This window comes from Hypanus sabinus, chromosome 10 (assembly GCF_030144855.1).
Source record: "Hypanus sabinus isolate sHypSab1 chromosome 10, sHypSab1.hap1, whole genome shotgun sequence".
NCBI lineage: Eukaryota > Metazoa > Chordata > Chondrichthyes > Myliobatiformes > Dasyatidae > Hypanus > Hypanus sabinus.
The window spans coordinates 20,650,769-20,669,660 of NC_082715.1; the positions used below are offsets into that span (position 1 = coordinate 20,650,769).

The 18,892-nt window shown below is 38.4% G+C and overlaps 1 protein-coding gene across 4 annotated transcripts in view; it reads right to left on the minus strand.

Annotated features, from left to right (window-relative positions):
* Positions 1–18,892, minus strand: part of tbc1d32 (TBC1 domain family, member 32) — a 210,966-nt gene that overhangs the window by 139,452 nt on the left and 52,622 nt on the right. For all 4 annotated transcript variants that reach the window (XM_059981480.1, XM_059981481.1, XM_059981478.1 and 1 more), the window contains exons 5-7: positions 4,530–4,601; positions 4,088–4,213; positions 2,760–2,838 (exon numbers count right to left, since the gene is read on the minus strand). In XM_059981480.1, the coding sequence (XP_059837463.1) occupies positions 2,760–2,838; positions 4,088–4,213; positions 4,530–4,601 (277 nt within the window). The remainder of the gene's footprint in view (positions 1–2,759; positions 2,839–4,087; positions 4,214–4,529; positions 4,602–18,892) is intronic.

Below are 18,892 nucleotides of genomic sequence, written 5' to 3' on the forward strand. Positions count from 1 at the left end.
ATTTGGAGAAAATGTCAGATGATGAAGAGCTGAAGGAAAATCTTATTGATCTGCGGACAAATCGAGTTCTTGAAATGCAATTTGAAAGCAAGACTTTGGAGGAGTTTTGTTGTGCAGCACTGGATATGTTCCCAAGACTTGGAGGAAAAGCACTCCGTGTCCTCGTTCCATTTGCAACAACATACTTGTGTGAATCTGGATTCAGTTCTCTTTTGTCAATCAGGACAAAATCTAGGAATCGCCTGAATCCACAGGCAGACCTGCGGATTGCAGTCAGCAAGAAAGTTCCATGTTTTGACAAAATCATGAATGAGAAGCAGGAGCAAGGAAGTCATTGAATTTTATGTTCACAATTGGGATTGATTTTACTGTTTACAATTTTTTCTGAATAAATTAGAATCTAATTACTCAATTTATATTTGCATTTTATGCACTGAGTTAAAAGCTTATTTTTTAAAGTTCAATTTGTTCACCTGCAGTATCGTATGTGGTTCAATCTGTGGTTCAAAAATTAGAAATTAGACGTCTTCATCTTCAAATGTGATATTACTTTTGTAGGGGGTGCAAACATTAATCAAACATTTCCTAGGGGTGTGGGGCACAGAAAAGGTTGGGAACCACTGCGTTAAAGAGATCTGAAAATGGCACTCGAGAAAGGTAATGTTACTTACCTGAGAACCAATGAAAGATAGTGAAATGAGAAATTACAGGAGCTAATGGGAGTTAGTACATGGTGCTTTAGTTAATTACATGTCTGAGGAGAGCAATCACGAGTGTATAAGAATAGTTAAATCTGAAAGTAATAAAAATGAGGATAATAGTTTCAATTGTAGGTAAGTTAAGGCAGTGGAACAGTAGACATTGTTACAGAGGTTAAATAAAAGGCCTTAGTAATGTCATATTGTAGATACATCAATGGTTATCATCCCAGGCAACATTCCATCTAGTTTTTTTTTCACAGCTTCACAGAGCAACCGTTGTTCAGAGCAGGAAACTTTTACATCCCTGAAAACTGTCTGGCACTTTATATTGACATTACATAAAAGAAAATTCCAGCTGTGCGGCAACAAAAGTTATATGCGAAGGAACATTACTGCAAAACTTAAGAGAGAACCGTGATCCAAGAATTAATTGTGATAAGGTTCCAAACAGTCTGGTTCAGCCTCTGATTTTTCTCAGGAAGATGCTCATGCGTGGAGTTGAGGTACATTTTGTAATGGGTGCCGAAGATAATTGATCTGACTTCCTGATTATTGCTAAGAGTGGTGTTTTGCTTATCCAGAACTGATTGTCAGATGAACAATTTGACAATTTTCTCCACTTGCTCCACCATGGTGAATTAGTTTAATGGCTGCTTCGTCCACTGCTCTACTTTCTATATACACAAGACTATGTGGCTAGGTATAGCTCAAATACTATCTATAAATTTGCTGACAATACAACCATTGTTGGTAGAATCTTAGGTGACAATGAGAGGCATACAGAAGTGGGACATGCCAACTAGTGGAGCGATGCCGCAGCCAGAAACTGGCGCTCAACGTCAGTAGGATGAAAGTGCTGATTCTGGACTTCAGTAAGGGTAAGACGAAGGAACACATACCAATCCTCATAGAGGGATTAGAAGTGGAGAGAGCGAGCAGCTTCAAGTTCCCAAATACACTCAGAAACTTCTATAGTTGTACCATGGAGAGCATTCCTACTGCACAGGACTGAAAGAAGCTGCAGAGTGTTGTAAATTTAGTCAGCTCCATCTTGGGTACTAGCCTACAAAGTACCCACGACAGCTTTTGGGAGCGGTGTCTCAGAAAGACAGCATTCATTATTAAGGACCTCCAGCACCCAGGGCATGCCCTTTTCTCACTGTTACCATCAGGTAGGAAGTATAGAAGCCTGAAAGCACACACTCAGCGATTCAGGAACAGCTTCTTTCCCTCTGCCATCTGATTCCTAAATGGACATTGAATTTTTGGACACTACCTCATTTTTTTTAATATACTTTATTTCTGTATTAGCAAGCTTTTTAAAATCTAATCTATATACGTAATTGATTTACTTGTTTATTTATTTTTTATTTTTATTTTAATTATTATTGTTTTTTTCTCTCTGTTAAGATTATGTATTACATTGAACTGCTGCTGCTAAGTTAACAAATTTCACGTCATATGCCAGTAATAATAAACCTGATTCTGATGAATTGGTCATATGGTAGACATAGGTTTGCTGCAATGTAGTTGAATTTCTAGACCAGGGTTAATCTCTGCATGTGTGATCAACCTCAACATAACTAATAATAATGTATGTTTTCAATTTATAAAAAGTGTGATAAGCTAATCATGTCATTGTGCAACAGTTTCAAATAGTAGGTTAATTAAAAGTCATCTGCATTTACAATGAAATAATTAATTAATTACTGCAAATAACCAAAAATTAAACCACTAATGTAAACTATCAAATTGGAACTAAACAACAAAAATGAAAAATGTTTTCGTGTCTTCATTTCCAATTCAGTTTAGCTTCAAATGTTACAGTAGTTTTGTGATATTGTTGCATTAGTTCATTGACATTAAATTGGTTTCCATTTGATTTCAAAGAACGACTCCATGAAATATATACAATAATGCCAGATTGAATACTTTTCTATTTATACATATTAAAATGTTTTAAAATTATTATGAGAGCACCTTCTCAACTAGCCACAAATATATTATTTTTAGTCATGATCTATTTTCTCAAAAACTTGCAAATAAGTTTTATCATACCCAGGCTTGTGTAGATTTCTCTTGATATACTGAATGTTGATGACGAAAATGTTTTTGCATAGAATCGAAGGCCTTTATCCTGAAGGAAATGAGTATGGAATATTAGGTATTATTTTTAATTTCATTGCCATTCTCTGCAATCAATACACATACCATTCACCTTGTAAAACTGAATACTCAATTTATTTTTCAGCACTGAACAAATAAAAAAGGTGAACTCGCTCAATTTAAAAATGTGGGCTGAGAAATTTGTCTGTATCATATTTCTTACATTACAATGCCAACAGTCACCTTTATTGCAATTCAAAAAAAAATTTAAACAAATAAAATCAAATTATTCAGTCCCTATTTCAAAACTCTAAGCTTTATTGTGTAATGGTGTTTTGCTTCAGAAATAGCAGGCTTTTTCTACATTACCAATACATTCCCACGTGAATGGTAGGAAGGCAAAGGAAAGGAAGTTATAGGCCAGTTAGTCTAACCTCAGTGATTGGCATAGTGTTAGAGTCTATTATTAAGAATGAGGTTTCAGGGTACTTGGAGACGAATGATAAAATAAGTCAAAGTCAGCATGGTTTCTGCAAAGGGAAATCTTGCCTGACAAATCAGTTAAAAGTTTTCAGAAGGCATTTGATAACATGCCACACATGAGGCTGCTTAACAAGATAAAATCCTTTGGTGTTACAGGAAAGATACTGGCATTGATAGAGGAATGGCTGACAGGCAGGAGGCAGTGAGTGGGAAAAAAGGGGACCATTTCTGGTTGGCTGCCAGTGACTCATGGTGTTCCTCAGGGGTCAGTATTAGAGCCACTACTTTTCAATGGTTTAGGTAATGGAATTGATGGATTTGTGGAAAAGTTTGCGGATGATACAAAGCTAGGTGGAGGGATAGGTAGTGTTGAGAAAGCAATGCCATTGCAGCAGAACTTAAGACAGATTGGAAAAATGGACAAAAAAGTGTTAAAAGGCTAACCATCTGTTAGCCACCCAATAGATTCTATTCTCCACAAGACAGCAGAAGAATAAGTTTTTAAAGTGCCAATATGTAATCATGATGCCATATACAGTATTTGTAACTCATTGCACAAATCCAATTTTCTTTAATTCTTATAATACTTTTGAGAATGCAAGTTTACAACACTTAAACACTTGTAGCAAAATGGCTATGGGCCCTAATATATTCTGTTGTTTTCAACAGTAGACAACAAAAGAGAGCAATTAATCAGTTAATGAAAAGTTACTTTAAGAAAATCGTAAAATAGTTCCCAACCAAGTAGTAACTTCCAGTGTTTAGTAAATTCTAAGGGTTTAGTTTTAACTTATTACATTTAGCGTAGGGTCTGGATCAGAAAGAGCTGCTGCAAGGTATTTGCAGAGAGTTCCCCAGTCTTCACAGTTCAATACGTCAGATGGAGGAGCACAGCACAGGGTGTGCAAAGCATCTTGTCGAACCTTAAAAAGAAAGCTTCACATCAATTAACCAATGAACTGGACTTCTAGGATGAAGCTGAATCACATCAACCTTCATTGTTAATAATAACGTCTAGTGATATTAATGGTGGTTAATAACATTAATATTCATAACCAATGGTTAATTCACACTGAAAATATGGCAATTTCATCTAGAAGGCAGCAGTATCATACTTACTGAAGTTAAGGGAACATTAATTTGTTCACTCTACTTTTTACTGTCAGTGCAACAGAAAAGCACCCAGAAATATTGACATCCATGATAATAACAATAGATATTGAATAATGCCAGACTCACCTCCTTTGCCTGGTTGGGATCCATTCTTCCTATTATAATCTGCAACTGTTCCTGATTCATAAATGGGTAACTCTGCAATAAAATTATATTATATTTGACATATTTGTTATTTCATAAAAGCATATATACTTTAGTTTACAAGTATTTATTGTTATTAATTTATTTTATTGACTACAAGTGATGCCTTTCAATTGCTCTGTATACATTTGTGAAATTTCTTACTGGTAGAACTGTTGTAAATCATTGTATATACTAATATTGGCACCAAAATCTGGTTGCAGTAATTTCTACATACCATTACGCTGGTAATTTATGAAACATTTCAGACTTTGTTTGTCAAGGGTTACGTAAGACTTTTCTCCCCAATAGGAATCCAGTCAATATAATGAATGAACACACAATATCAGAATTTAACATAGACATACATGAGCATGTTGCATTATTGCAAAGCCTGATTGCCAATTATCATTCAAATCACTATAAAAGACATCTACCAATTATTCAGCCATAGTTGGTAATTATAATTTGTAAACATCCACAACTGGGTTTTCAACAATACATGTTTGATAAATTTTAAGATAGTATTTTAATGTTCTCATACCTGTGATCTTGGATAGGTCAATGACCCTTTTATTAGATCTTGGATAACTTCTAAATTCGACAACTTTTAAAAGATGCAGAGAAATTAAGGGTAACAAGAATGAGAAGAATAAAAGGGAAGGTGTGTGCTGATGTGAAAATAGATTGACTGACAAGTCCAGAGGATGTCTGTTGAAAGGAGGCTGCATATTAAGGAGACCTGAATAGGACTTTTTTTTATTCTTCTCTTTAAGATTTTATTTTTTTTCTTATTTACACCACCTTCGAAAATACCTTTACTACTTCTGATGAAAAGACAAGTTCCTTTTTCTGCTGATGCTGTCTGATATGCTGAATATTTCCAACATTTTATTTCAGCATTTCCAACAACTGCAGTATCTCATTTCTTTCTAGTTTTCCAAGACATATCAATGTTATCTTCTATTGTTTACAGACCTGTAACATTTCTCAAACTAATAAAGAAAATATTTATGATTAGTTGAAAATCGATGCAATGAGATTTTTGAAGCTGTCCTGTCACAACTTCTGTTGAATTCAAGTTCAAGTTTGTCCCAAAGATCTTTGGTGGTATTGTTCCAGGGCTTTCCAGTCCCTACTGTAGGTGGTCCATAATTTAGCTCCATACAGTAATGTCAGAGGACAGCCGCTCTGTAGCCAAAAGTGTTGTTTGGACCAGTCAATCACATTCTTCAAAGACCCTTTTCCTTAATCTTGCATAGGCTCCACCAGCACTACTCAGGCAGTGGTTAATCTGAGTCCATGTCTGCTTTTGAGGAGAGAATGTTGCCTCGGTAGGAAAAGTGATCTACATCTTCAAGAGCAATATCATCAACTTCCATTGAGAGTCAAATAAACAGCTAGTTGGGCAGTGGCTGATATAGGACCGGTGTTTTTGTTTACATTTGAAACCCTAGGTTCTATATGCTTTGGCAAAGGCATTCAGGATACATCAGAGATCTGATAGCACATGCAGACACAAAATACTAGCATAATAATATAAGTCCCTAAGTGGCATGGCCTGAAGATTAATGGTGCTTGGGATGTTGTCATGGAGTTACATTTCTGCAAGAACAAGCACACAACAGTTCCTAATCTTGTGCTGGGTCAGCTGGAGACCAAGGCAATCCAGCTTGTCTCATGCTGGGACAATGGCAGATGAAGGCAATTCAGCTTGCTTTCCAGAGAAAGAGCACTGAAGGGCAGCACCGATGGGACATCCAGCCAGCTGGATTCCAGTGCGCTTGCCGCACCTCTGTACTCCCCTTCACAGCTCCTTCGGCTCCTCCTTTCCCTGGGTGGTTGTAACAGGAAATGCTGTGGCACGAAGGCCTGGTCCATGCAACAACCAGCTCCCCCTCCATCAGTCCCACCAATTAAACAATGAACCAGATTTGCAGTCATTTGGGATTATAATCAAATTTGTGCTGCTTGCTCATTCACTTAAACTTTACAAGCTCTCAACATGAACAATTCTATTCATTGGAATAGCCAGGAGTGCAATTTTGTTAGTAAGTTGTATCATTTAAAATTATCTTGCACTTTTTTATAAACAACCTGCAAGCCTTACAGGATGGCACAATAAATGTTAGAACTCCTTGCCCTGGAGACATTCAAGAAAGCTTTAATACAAGAAGCTAAATATTCTGTAGTTTCCCTACATTCCATTGAAAGCCTTCTTGAAGGACGTAGAAATTAGGAGAGGTGTCCTGTTATTTCAAGGAAACATTTACAATAAAGAGTCATAACAAATAAATTACTCACTGGCAATATCAATACCAAGTGCCATATTAAGGAACGAATACAATGCTGTAACATGCTTAATGAAGTCATTCCCATGAACACATCTTCGGAAGACATTTCTTACTAATAAGACTGCTAGTGTCAAACACTGTTCAATACAACTTACCTCAATCACCTACTTAAAATCTATGATAATTAGGACCTGGCTCCAACTTTAAATGGTTTACTTCACCTTCCCACACTTAGGACTGCTACAAGTCTTATTTCTTCATGTAAACACTGAAACTTATTCACAACCATTAGACACATCAATCTACCTCTCTCGCTCTGCTAGGAAAAGATGAAAAATAATTATTGGCAAACATGGGTGCAGCTCCATCATCTAACTGCACAGAGCTATCATTGATTAAGTTACAATGAAGAAACAACGTCAAAGTCAGACACAACAGCCACTCTAGGTCCAAAGGTGTACTGTTCGTCCTTTATGTCTTTTTTACGATAACAAGACACTGCTGGATACCAAGAACATCAAGTACTGAAAGTCTACCCGTTCAGCAAGTTGTTCAATAGCAATGGAGCTGGACATATTGCGCACCATTGTTGTACTGAGGTGGTGTGCAGTGCAAGAGATTGTATTGTACGTTTTTATTGTGATCGCAAGTTTTTTGGTAATATAGAATACTGCCAGACTGGTTCATTGTTTTTTTGGCAAGACTGACGGTGGGAGGAGGGGCTGCACTGCCTTGATTGTGGTGAGGTCAAGGCTCTCGTGCTGTGGGGTCACCTGTTGCAGCCCCTCAGGGAAAGAGATGCCAGAGGAGATGTGGGAAAGAGCAAACACCACTGTGGGCACTCTGGAATTCCTTATGGGTAGGGGGCTGTCACTGCCACCCTCTGGTGTTCATTCAATGGAAGAAGAAGCAGGACCACACAACTTACCATCAATCTATAGGCCATGCCACTAAAGGACTTGGGCTATATTATTTTCTTTGTGACTATGTTTTTCTGACATTATAACCATATATGTCCTACTTATTTTTTAAATTACTTTAGTGACACAGTGCAGAATAGGCCCTTCTGGCACTTAAAGCCACGCCATCCGAGCAATGACCAACAATCCCAATTTCAACCCAAATCTAATCACAGGACACATTACAATGACCAATTAACCTACCTGGTGTGTCTTTAGACTGTGGGAGGAAACTGGAACACCTGGGGAAAACCCACACATTCCATGCGGAGGGTGTGCAGACTCCTTACAGATAACATTGGAATTGAACTCTGTTGCCCTGAGCAGTAATAATGTCTCACTAACTGCTATACTACCATGCCACCATTTGTACCTTGGCTTTGCTGTTTCCTTTAGTTACAGTATATTCATGTATGTCTGAATGATAATTCAACTTGACCTTGAACTTAAAGCTTTAAAGAAAATGGCATCCTCGTCCAAAAGCACGAAGAAGACAGAAACTAAGAGTCAAGTTGAAATTTCTGCAGAATTCAGCATTTTTGATTTATAAGTTTGTTTTGAAATATTTAAGTTCGGTCCCAACACCACTAGTCACTGGCAGCCTACCAGAAAAGGCTCCTTTCATTTAAACTCTTTGTCTCCTACCAATCAGTCACTGCTAAAATCTTTCCTGTAATACCTCAGACTCCTAGTTTGTAAGCACCCTCATGTGTGGTAGCTTGTCAAAGGGCTTCTGAAAATCCAAGTACACAACATCAATTGATCCTCCTTTGTCTATCCTGCTTCTTATTTCTTCAAAGAATTCCAACAGATATGTCAGGCAAGATTTTATCTTGAGGAAACCATGTTGACTACAGCATATTTTATCATGTGCTTCCAAGTACCCTGAGGTCACTTGCTTAATAATTGACTCCAACATCTTCATAAACAATGAAGTCAGACTAATTGGCCCATAATTTCCTGTCTTCTGCCTCTCTCGCATCTTGAAGCGTGGAGTGACATTTGCAATTTTCCAGTCTCTGGAACCATTCCAGAATCTCGTGATTCTTGAAAGATCATTGCTAATGCTTCCACAATCTCTTCAGCTACATCTTTCAGAAATCTGGGGTGTACACCAACTGGTCCAAGTGACTTATCTATCTGCAAACCTCAGTTTCAGTTTCCCAAGAACCTTCTCTCCAGTTATGGTAACTTCACACACTTCATGCCCCTGACACCTGGAATTTCCACCATACTTCAAGTCTTCCACAGTGAAGACTGTTGAATCGAATTGAATTGAATTGACTTTATTACTTACATCCTTATACAAGAGGAATAAAAATCTTTACGTTACATCTCTGTCTAAATGTGCAATGCACAATGTATAGTAATTTCTAATAAATATTATATACAACAGGATAGTCAATATAACATAGAAATGCAGTTGCATCAGCATGAATTAAGCAGTCTGATGCCCTGGTAAAAGAAGCTGTCCCGGAGCTTGCTGGTTCTGACTTTTATGCTGCAGTGCATAAAACTGTCCCAGTTGGTAGCCGCTGGAACAGTTTGTGGTTGGGGTGACTTTGGTTCCTTTTTACACACCTGTCTTTGTAAATGTCCTGAATAGTGGAAAGTTCACATCTACAAATGCACTGGGCTGTCCACACCACTCTCTGCAGAGTCCTGCAATTGAGGGAAGTACAGTTCCCATACCAGGCAGTGATGCAGCCAGTCAGGATTGTGCCCCTATAGAAAGCTCGTAGAATTTGGGGGCCCATACCAAACTTCTTCAACTGTCTGAAGTGAAAGAGGTGCTGTTGTGCCTTTTTCACCACACAGCTGATATGTACAGACCACTTGAGATCCTCGGTGACGTTTATGCCAAGAAAACACTTATTCAGTAATGCACCTCCAACATGATTTTCCAGCAGTACGATATCCACTCTTGCCTCTCTTTTATACTTTATGTATCTGAAGAAGCTTTTGGTACCCGCTTATTACCTAGGTTACTTTCATATTCCATCTTTACCTTCTTAATGACTCTTTTGGTTACCTTCAGTTGGGTTTTATAAGTTGCCCAATCCTCTAACTCTACACTAATCTTTGTTCTATTATGTGCTCTGCTTTTGGCTTTTATGTTGGCTTTGACTTCTTGTTAGCCATGGCAGTGCCAGAACTGTGTTTATATATCCACAGGCAACTCCATTACCTTTCTGATTAAATGGTAGGTGAACCAGAGGCATGTCAAAATTAGATAACACTAACTAACAAACATTTGTTATGATATTGTATCTCAATTCTAAATGGTACAGCACACAGTTTCATAATAAAACCTTAACAACAAAAGAAAAAGTATGGTGACTCTTTGGAAGCTGCTACTTATCACTTCCAATACTTCCAAATTCTACTATGTGGTCCATCACTTGACACTCCATGTCTGCAGGAGTGGAGAATCTACTAAAACACCTGCCCGAACACAATAAATACTGATCGCTGAAAACTCACCTTTTTGCACACTTTTGGACTATCAGAGTCTGAGTGCACCAAACAGCTGCACTCCTTGCCCATTTTTGGCAATGCCGAGCCGTCGGAGCTAATGGACCACATGCTGTCTGTCCCAGGAAAGCACCATCCTTGTTTTTATTTTTAAAGAACTTCACACAGCAACTGCCTGATCAAGTTCACATAGCCCTCCCTAATGCATCTGTAAAGAACTATAGGGAGATTGCTAAAATGGCTGATAGTCTCTACTCAGCCAGGCAGCTGTACATCATTGCTCCTCCTTACCCTACCTCAATAATCCCAATTAGCAAGGCCATAACATAAAGATGACTGTGGTAGTGAAACAGATGATGCTGGGTTTGTGCTTTTACTATGCTCACTTTGGTATGAAGGGTAGGAAGTGCTGACTGCCTTGCATCTTCAGCAGTGACAGCACATTGGGCACAGTGTTCCAGCTGCCAGAGTCATCTACTGCTCATTATGGCCCCTCTTCCAGGGCGACACTTCCTATGTGACACAGGTGCTCAAGTGAACTTGCTAAGAAGGCAAAGAAGGCAACCTCACTGGAGACCATCAACGGAAGCAGGATCCAGACTTATGGGACATGATGGTTGATGGTCTGCTTCAGTGTGCAACATTACACATGGGACTTCATCCTGGCTAAAGTGGCTAGACCACTACTCGGTGCAGATTTCCTGTGTTCCCAATGACTACTAGTCAAACTTAAGAACTGCCAGCTTGTGGATATCAAGGACTTTGGTTTATTACCCTGTTTCCCCAGTAAGTTCCCCAAAATGGCTTTGTCAAGTACATGCACCATTGGATGTGAGTTTATTTGACTTCTGGGTGCATTCCCAAATCTCACTACATAAAAGCCAAGGAAAGGAAGTATAAGGTAGCAAAAGAAAGTGGGAAGTTGGATGATTGGGAAAAGAGATAATGATGAGCCTTCATAAGACACTAGTTAGACCACACCCGGAGTATTGTCAATAGTTTTGGGCCCCATATCTCAGAAAGAGTGTACTGTCATTGGAGATAGTCTAGAGGAGGTTCACAAGGATTATTCCGGGAAGGAATAAGTTAACATATGAGAAGTGTTTGGCAGCTTTGGGCCCGTACTCACTGGAATTTAGAAGAAACTGGGGGGGATCTCTTTGAAACCTACTGAATGTTGAAAGGATTAGATGGGGTGGATGTGGAGAGGATGTTTCCTGTGGTGAGGGTATCCAGAACTGGAGGGCATAGCCTCAAAATTGAGGGATGACCTTTTAGAATAGAGGTAAGCAGGAATTTTTCTAGCCAGAGAGTAGCGTATCTGTGGAATGCTCTGCTACAGGATGTGGTGGAGGCCAAGCCCGTGGGTATGTTTAAGGTGGAAGTTGATTGTTTCCTGATTGGTCACGGCATCAAAGGATATGGCAAGAAAACAGGTGTATAGAGTTGAGTGGGATCTGGGATCAGCCATGATGGAATGGCAGAGCAGTGGGCTGAATGGTCTAATTCTGCTCTTACATCTTATGGTCTATATCTAAATTCTAAGACTCCAAGAGTTACTAATCATATTCTTTTCCTCTCAATGGACCTCTTCATGGCATATTATTGTCTCCCTACCCTGCAGACATAACTAACTTCATTCTCTTATTTCCTTTCCTTTGTACTACCCTGATGCACTACGCAATGAAGTGATCTGTATGAACGGCATGCAAAACAAAGCTTTTCAGAGTACTGCGGTGTATATGACAATAATAAACCAATTTACTATCTCTTTGTGAGAACACTGACCAAAATAAACTGATCAATACACAAGAAAAGTTGAGTTTTAGCTGGGCATTTGATGAGGTGTAATCATTTTGATTGCCAAACTTCTTAGATTGGCATGTGAAGAAATATACCTACTGTGTTTTAATGCTTATGTCAGCATCCATTTATATAGATATTGCCACTGACTTCTATATTGCCACTGTGGATGACAGTCCAGAAGATGTTGAAAATATCTCCAGCTTTCTACTATAAGCAAGATCCTAAAAGCTAAAGGTTTCTGTTCGTAGAAACTTTGACAGCTACTAGAATACTGATCTGAGATTGCCACTGAGGCTGCGGCAGGTTGCATTTTTCATTAAATGCATCCTTAGTGAGGCAAATATGTCTCACATAAGGTTCAGGTAAGAAAATTGCTCCCTTCAAAATCCTAGCCAAACATAGATGCCAATACAGATTCCTTTCCCCTTTCCTCATTTTTGTACTAGCAGCTTTGATATAGTTGTGGCTCATTTGTTAATTTCCTGGGCCACTAACCCAGAGGACTAAACTAATTACACAAGAGACTGGAGGTCAAAATGCACTATGACAACTGTATAACTTAAATTCAATTAATAATATGGAACTTTGAAACAAATCTCAGAAATATTGACCACAAAATCCAGTAGCTTATCACTTGGTTCACTTCTATCATTTGGATGAAGAAATCTGCCAATTTTATCCAGTCTGGCCTATATGCAATTCCACACCCATGAATGTGGTTGACTTTAATTCCATCTTAGGTAGCTGAATCAGTCATTTAGCTACAGGTGACAGGCCAACAGTTTCTAAATGCAATAAATGCTGGCCTTACTGCAATATCCAGATGCTGAAACAAAAGAAATAAGACAGTTTGTTCTGCTTTGCATGTTCTTTATTCATTCTCACAAATAACACTTCTGAATGCACTCACATCTGCAGATAACTGATGTTGTATAAGACTTAAAATCAAAAAAATATTTTCTAGCACATGGTTTATCATGGTCTATAGAATTAAGTAACTAAAATACATTTTTAAAAAACATCAAACTAGATAATGAATGGTAAAAATCACTATACGAGTACAATCAGACAAAACTACAAGATCCCATTAAATAAGTGGCTTGTAGTATGGATTACTGTAAATTAACTGCACAAATTAATGGAAAATGAAAATACTCAATCAACTGTGTCAATACTGCATCTGGGAACAAATGACTTGCCTAATTGGAAGAACAAAAAAGAAAAAGGAATACAGAACAAAATGGGGAAATAGGGCTAAATTAGAGTTGATAAATGCAAGAATAAATGAAGAAGGTAGGGAGAGATAGGAATCATATGAAAATATTAACGTTAATATTTAACTTGTTAGCAACCTATTTGCTTTGGAGAATCATCATAATGGTCCTCAGGAAGGAAGGAGTGAAAACTAGGTTTGAGCAAACTATAAAAGTTTTCCTGATGAATGAAGTACAGATCAGCGAGACCCATCATCATCATCAAAAATTGCATAACTGAGATTAAAATAATCTAATGCCCATTCTAGCAACTTACCTTATCAAGGTACAATGTTAATGGAGCTATTCATTGAAATCAACCTCTATCAATTAGCCTAAAATTGAGTCAAAAATTAGATGAAAGAAAAAACAATGGTATGCTAGTCTGGAAATCATAGATCCAATTGCATATTTTACTCCAAAGCATGCAACTTTTACTTGTCTTATATTACAAAGAAAATAATGAATTTAGAAACCTATGTTACATTTATGAGTGCAGAAAGATTATACATTCTGAAAATGTAGGGCATGCAACTTTATAAAATGTCAGCATCATTAATATACACCAGTCTTAAATATGTGAGACATTGGAGATAAAATAAGCTTGATTTAACATCAAAGCTAACAAATCCATGACCCATAAAGAACTTTAATGGAAGACCTCATGGGAAGATAATTATTTGTTTGGAGCAGAACAAATCCTTCAGTAATTTGTAAAAAAAAATTGCTAGCCATAAATTGCTAACTTTAATTGATAAGACAACTGTGAACATTACTCCCACATTGATCTTCTCTGAGTAAAATAGAATGTTTATATATCCATGCATGAAGCACAAATATAGAAAAAGGTGACAATTCCTCATCGTGAAGGACAAACTATTTTGGGATTTCTAGTTCATTCTGTCTCCATCAATCACTTTATTTCTCCATCAGTTTGCAGTACAACTGCAGGACATATACAATTGCTCTAATACTTGATACTTTCCAAACATACACAGTCCAAAACATTTGCTCCACAGGAAGCAGCAATTTACTTGGACTTAGCTTAATCTAGTGTTCTACATTTACTGTTCACAAAGTGCTCTCCATTATGACAGAGAAACCAAACACCATGTTAGACTTTCAGAACATCTTCATTCAACCTGTGAGGTTGAACCTGAGCTTCCAATCACCAGTCACTTTAATCCCCCACCCCATCCCACACTGAACGCCCTGTGTTTGGTTCCCGTACAGTTCAAAAGCCAACATCATTGTTAGGAACAATAACAATAACAATAAGAAGATATCTTATCTTCTACACCATATCTTTGACTCTCAGGACTCTACCAAATTCAAGAATTTTTGATCACCAGCTTCTCCTGTTTGATCACCTATGACGCAAGATCATCCATCTTAACTCAGTTTCTTTTTCTCTCCACAGATGCCATCTGACATGTTGGGGTATTTCGCACATTCCCTTTTGTTTCAGATTTCTAGCAACTGCTGTGTCCTGCTTCCCAAGACATTCTGGCGATATTTATTCTCATACTGCCCTCATTCATCTATCAACAAAGCAGCTCCAACCTGCTGCCTCATACCACTGTCAATTTTGAATCCAATTCATTATCTCACATTGGATCCCATATATTCTAGCCTTCTAATCCAGCCTACCATGCTGGACTTTGTCAAATGCTTCCTAAAATCCAGAGATAATGTTCACCGCCCCACCTTTATCACTTTTGGTCACCTCCTCAGAAAAATATCATCAAAATTTGTGAAAGATATCTTCCAAAAACAAAGTTATTCTCATTCACAAACATGACAAAATCTGCAGATGCTGGAAATCAAAGTAACATGTACAAAAAGCTGAAAGAACTCGGCTGGCCAGGTATTATCTAATAAAATGAGTGGACAGTCAGCATTTCGGGCCAAGACTCTTTTTCAGGACTGGAAAGGAAGGGGGAAGATGCCAGAATAAAAAAGAGGACAAGGTAGAAGTTGATAGGTGGAGCCAAGTGGGTGGAAAAGGTAAAGGGCTAAAGGAATCTGATAGGAGAGGAGACTGGACGATGGAAGAAAGGGAAAAAGGAGAAGAACCAGGAGAGGTGATAGGCAGATGAGAAGAGGTGAGAAGCCGGAGTGGGGAATAGAAACAGAGGGAAAGGGGAAGGTAAGAAGATTCTTTCTTCTTCAGCCCTTTACCTTGCTCACCAACCTGGCTTCACCTATCACCTTCTAGCTGGTCCTCTGTCCCCTCTCTTCACGTTTTATTTCAGCATCTTCAACCTTCTTTTCCAGTCCTGAAGAAGAGTCTCAGCCCAAAACATTGTTGGCCACAAAGGAATTAAAATATAGAAGTAAACATTGAACTCAAATGGGTCAAGGACTATGGAAGTAACCAAACCAGATGTCTTTGTTCAACCCATGTGCTTGAAGGAACAGATGCTACCATTATCTGAAGCTGCTCTGTAACCTCCATTTTTTGAACTGTGATGAACTGATTCTTCTTCTAGGATAACTTAATCACATAAATTGAGCACAGACACAAGAGGTTTCTGCTAAAGATCTCTTAAAACCTGAGACCATTCTCAGATGAACTGCTTATTGTATACCATGACAGGTTTGCAGAAGTAATACTATTATCTCCCAGCATTTGGGTGACCCAGTTTGCCTGGTTTGAACCAGAGTCAAATAGAATAAGTCACCTAAAGTATGAAATGGTGTAGCTGTTGGCTACATCCAATAGGAAATGGACATAGGTCAGCCAGATGACCTTGAGCCAACAAGATCAAATGCAACATTTGAACTGATAAGGAAAGAGTATAAGAATGAGGGACTTCAAATGCAAAGGGGCAATAATGCTGAAGACTAACTATCACAAGGAAGACCCCCAACCCAGTAACTGGGAGAAGGATCAATTATTTGGCTAAAAGGAGATTCCTTATATCGGTGTTATAAATTTGGAGACATGGTCTGAGTGAGTATTGGTACAGGGGGAATTGTAGAATTCATGTTTTAAGTTCCAAAACAAACAAGAGAAAATCTGCAGATACTGGAAATCCAAGCAACACAAACAAAATGCTGGGAGAAACTCAGCAGGCCAGGCAGCATCTTTACTTTATTGTCACCAAACAATTGATACTAGAGCATACAATCATCACAGCAATATTTGATTCTGCGCTTTGCACTCCCTGAAGTACAAATCAAAGTAAATATAATAAAAACTTAAATTATAATTCATAATCTATTGAAACAAGTTGAAACAATCTATTGAAGTCTCAATCCAAAACTTCACCTATTCACTCTTTGCCATAGATGCTGCCTGGCCTGCTGAGATCCTCCAGCATTTTGTGTGTGTTGCTCATATTTTAAATTGTTGGCCTGATGTCATTATTGTTATTTGCGCAGAGACAATAAAGTGCTGACCTTGATTAATTAAAAGGTTGATAGTGAATTTCCTAACTGAGATCAGCTGATAATAGTAACAACGTCGACTGTTTATTCACTTCCCTAGATGCTGGCTGATCTTCTAAGTTCCTCCAGCATTTTGTGTGTGTTCCTCGATTCTCCATGTTCCACATTAACCATCTCCCACCTACAAAATGCTTAAATGACCCACTCACATATTGGCATTTCCCTCCAATTGTAAGTTCAACTAAACTTCCCCAATCAACTACCAAATAACATACTTTGAATATCTTGTTAAATGGCTGGGTGTCCATTATCTCTACAGCCATCCATCCAATCAATGCCTAACCTCCATTCTCTCCCCTCCTTCTGTGGTTCAATTAATCCCAGTGGAGAGAGAAAACAGAAGAAGTACTTATGTTTGTATGTGTAGGGCTATTTTACCATGTAAAAGTGTCATGCACAGAGGAATTTCAAAGCCTGGGATTCTAGCACAGCATTGACACATTTCCTGTAGCATCACATTAAATATAGTCAGTGGCTACTTTATTAGGTACACCTGTGCACCTGCTTGTTAATGCAAAATATCTAATCAGCCAATCACGTGGGTCTTCTCCAGGTCCTCCAGTTTCCTCCATACTGGATAGATTAATTGGTTATCATAAATTGGCCCATGATTAGATACAGGATTAATCGGGTTTGTCAGGGGTGGGGCAGTGTGGCTCAAAGTGCTAAAAAGGCCTTCTCCACACTATATCGCTAAAATTCAAAGATAAATAAATAAATAAACATTCAGTTGCCACTGAATGTAAATGCACTATAATTTCCAGGCTGCAACCTTTACAAAGTAAAACTTTCCATGGCACTTTACAGAAGCAGAAAGCAATCACCCGCAGCATTTACAAAGGGGATCAAGAACACGTGCAGTAAATAGCTTAAGGAAGAGGACTGAGAGGAACAAGACATAGAAGCAGAGTGAGTCAGAGTAAGACAGAAATAGATGCACAGAGACAACAGAGAAACTTGAGACAAAGAAGAGGAAAACAGATAGGAGATGAGAATTACATGGAAAATATAATTCCAATGATTCAAAGTTGCTTTTCATCTTCTATTATATACTTACTGAAGACCATCACCACTGCTGGGGCATAGACTGCCAACAGCAGCTTGCTAGAGTCCACTGCCCTGGGTCAGTCTTTCAATTTTTCTCCAGGGAACTTCTGTTGACCTTCCTGTAGCTTTGCAATTTTAGGGGTTGGGGTTGCTAACCCAATACCCAACCCTCCTACTTTTGCAACTGGGCTTCGGATCATCCATGGCTGAGTTGTCCTCTGTTGATTTAATCTCATGCAGCCATCATTTTGGTATTCAATGCCTCTTTAACGGGGCTAAAGGCAATCAAGTCACCAGGCCTTGATAGCATGCACTCATGGGTTTAAAATAAAGCTGCTACGAAGTACAAAGGCACTATAACAATTGGCTCAGGTGTTTCAAGCCAGTCCTACCATTCAATGAAAACTCTCTTTGTCTCTCTCCTCACTCATTCATTTCTGTCCCTCTAGCCGCTTCTCCATCTACCTCCTGCTCTGTTCTTCCTTCCAAATTTTCCCCAGATCCATTTGAGCTGATTCTGGCCCTTAGTCTTGATTAGACATTTTCAATACAACAGGAAAATAGTACAAATACTTTATTCATAAATATACATTTTTCTTATTTACAATTATGTTTTGTGAGCAATGAATGGTTAGCCTAAAAAGTGTATTCCAGAACAGCCAAGTCACTTCTGTGAGAAAGTTAACGAAAAAAAGGTTCAAAGGTTTATTTTATTGTCAAAGTATGTATGTACGTACAATGCAACTCTAATACCTGCCTTACCTAGACTGCCATGAATGCCGATAGACCATGGAGTTGATGAAAGAAAAGACAGCACCACCCCCATGAAACAAAAAACAAAGCAATAAAACTCACGGACCCCAAAATCTCCACCCTGCTGGAAAAAAAAGTGGCAATTGCATCAGAACCCCCTCCCCTGCAAAAAAAAACAGCAACAGTAACAATGCCCGATCTGTTCACCCACAGGAATTAACAGCGACAATCCCCAACTCTCACTCACAGAGAAGAACAGCGACAGT